The following is a 2,388-nucleotide window of genomic DNA, read 5'->3' on the forward strand; positions in this document are numbered from 1 at the left end:
ATGAATAGGATTTGAAATGGGTACTCATGCATTCATTATTGTTGCTAATTCAGGCTTCCAATCTTAAGTGCAAAAACTGTTTTATGCCAATATCTTACCAAAGTGTGGCAATGTAGGCAGAAAAATTCAAAATTTGGCACTGTGCTGGCCTTTACGCTCATGCACGAGTAGGGCTTATCAAATCAAAGACTAGATTTAATGCATTTTTGAATGTTTTTAAAATATAAACCTCCTTTAATGCTCTTGACTACCTAACGCTTGAATTATACCGAAATATTCCTGCAAATCCGGAGCGTATTTATACTGTAGAGAGCCTAGAAGACATTTATTGGGTCGCATCCTCGAAAACATTTTCACTCAGTTAGCACTTGACTCGTACAGAGGCCACTGCCTTTATGCATAAGTACTGGTGAGAGTATTCGGTAGCCACTTATTTGTGAATTTACCTTAAATATGTGGTTGCACCTGACTACTAATGCCACATATTTGGAGTCTTCCTATTAGCTTTACCGTCTTGCTTTTCATTCGCAATTGTTTACACAAGTTTTCGGTTTTCCAAATTGTTGCGATGAGAGTGAAATGTACAATGTACTGCAAGTTCATAGTCACGCCAACCCATTTTAGCTGCATTGCCAATCCCAGCTACAATAAACGTAGTTGGAAAACGGACCACGTACCACGTGCCACTGATCGATTTCCACAGGTGTCAACGGGGAAGAATGAAATTTTGATGGCGAGAGATGCTCACCAATGCTGTGCAACGTCTTCTGCTACTCGTCGCCATCCTCTACGCTGTCGTCTTTCCCGCAATTCACTTTACCCCAACACCTTCCTCCCACTTCGGCTCAACCGAGCAGCATGTGCTCTTTTCATACTTCATCACCCCTCCCTTTTCCACCCCAAGCGCGTGAAAAGGTTAGGGCATAGGGAACAGGTTGGATTCATGCCAGTTAGGGTAAGCCATGACATCTCTTCGTTTATTGTCCTCGTGTCCTCTTTTCCTTCCTTCCATCCTTCCTTTCTTCCTTCCCCCTCTTCCTCCCCATTTGCACTCCTCATCCCACCTATTACATCAGGCGGTAGCGCTTCTAAGTGGACATGCCAAGTGAGGACTGCGTGCCTACAGTGATCTCACTAGCTTCATCTAAATCTCATTCACACTTACCTATATGATACCCCTCCATCATGTTTATAGCAGTTGCATGAACAGAAGGGCAAATAAACGGATAAATAAATGCATGGATAAATGGACGAAGTGGAAGGAATATAGAAATGAGGAAAGCAGTACCGCATCACCAAAATGTTCTGAATTAATTTGTCCAGGGCACACAGATATCATGGTATAATGCTTTCTTAGCCATCTCTCTTCCTTCTTCTCGCACTTCATCATTCCAATCCTTCCGTTTTTGCCAAACAATTGCTATCCCTTGCCTCCATCGCAAAAGTCAAGTCACGTCATTTTCTCATAACTTTATTTACGACCACCCTATAACAGAGCCACCCTTAATAGCTAGCACGATTATTGTTGGTGGTCCGGGTCTGTCTCCCTGCCCTTCCCGTGCTGCCACCACTTCTGCCGATAGCCTCGCACTCTAATGAGTCATAACAACAGGGTGGACTCCATTCCCTTCTCTACTGCAATTGTGAGCAGAGCATGGCCAGATATGCAGTAGTGGTGACTCGGGCAATCAACCGTGCTAGTGGTTGGTGTTCCAGTTTAGCCTCGAAGTGAATCATCTGCCCAGCATGCGCGGTTTAATGCCGGTACAGAAGTATGGACATAGAGCCTTATGTGCTTTAGTCCTTCCTACACAGCCTGCACCGAAGTGCGTGGGGACACGAGGCACATGTAAAGAACAACGACTTATTGTCAAATGTACATCGACAAAGTTGTCAGAAAATAGCACACCTACTTTGAGGAAAGCATTCATGTTGCAGATAGGAGAAGATGCACGCTGCATTGTCGGCATGAATGGAAGATTTTGAATGAGTTCAAGAAAAGAAGTGGGCAGGAGCGAGGTGTTTGGCCACTAGTTGAAAGGACATTGAAATCCACCTCCACGAGGAGTGCCGGCACACACAGTAGGTCATTTCAATTTGGAATTAAATTGTAGCATTGATTAAGAGAAAAGAAAGGGAGCAACAATTCAGCGCGTGTGGACTGAGTTTCATGGCATGCCACACCAAATCAAGTGAAGTGATGCCCATTTTAAAGGGACCAACTTGACGTCGGTTTCAAGGGCAAGTGGCTTGTGGTACAGCCTGTGAATTATCGGTATGAAATTCACCATTTTCGACGTGGTCTGCGGTCATGTCACGCCATCTCATGCCATGCTAAAGGACAATTAGCAGGAGGAGAGACGATCCCCTTCGCAATTTTAAAAAAAA

At 44.3% G+C, this 2,388-nt stretch overlaps 1 protein-coding gene across 1 annotated transcript in view; it reads right to left on the reverse strand. All coding sequences in view use genetic code 11, as the record gives it.

Moving 5' to 3' along the window:
* EGR_10766 (hypothetical protein) overlaps window positions 1-2,388 on the reverse strand; it is a gene marked incomplete at both ends in the record, with an annotated part of 5,729 nt that overhangs the window by 2,328 nt on the left and 1,013 nt on the right. The window contains one exon of the mRNA XM_024500015.1: window positions 540-642. Within this exon, the coding sequence (XP_024345565.1) occupies window positions 540-642 (103 nt within the window). The remainder of the gene's footprint in view (window positions 1-539; window positions 643-2,388) is intronic.

The sequence above is a fragment of the Echinococcus granulosus genome (assembly GCF_000524195.1).
Source record: "Echinococcus granulosus chromosome Unknown EG_S00266, whole genome shotgun sequence".
NCBI classification, from domain to species: Eukaryota; Metazoa; Platyhelminthes; class Cestoda; order Cyclophyllidea; family Taeniidae; genus Echinococcus; species Echinococcus granulosus.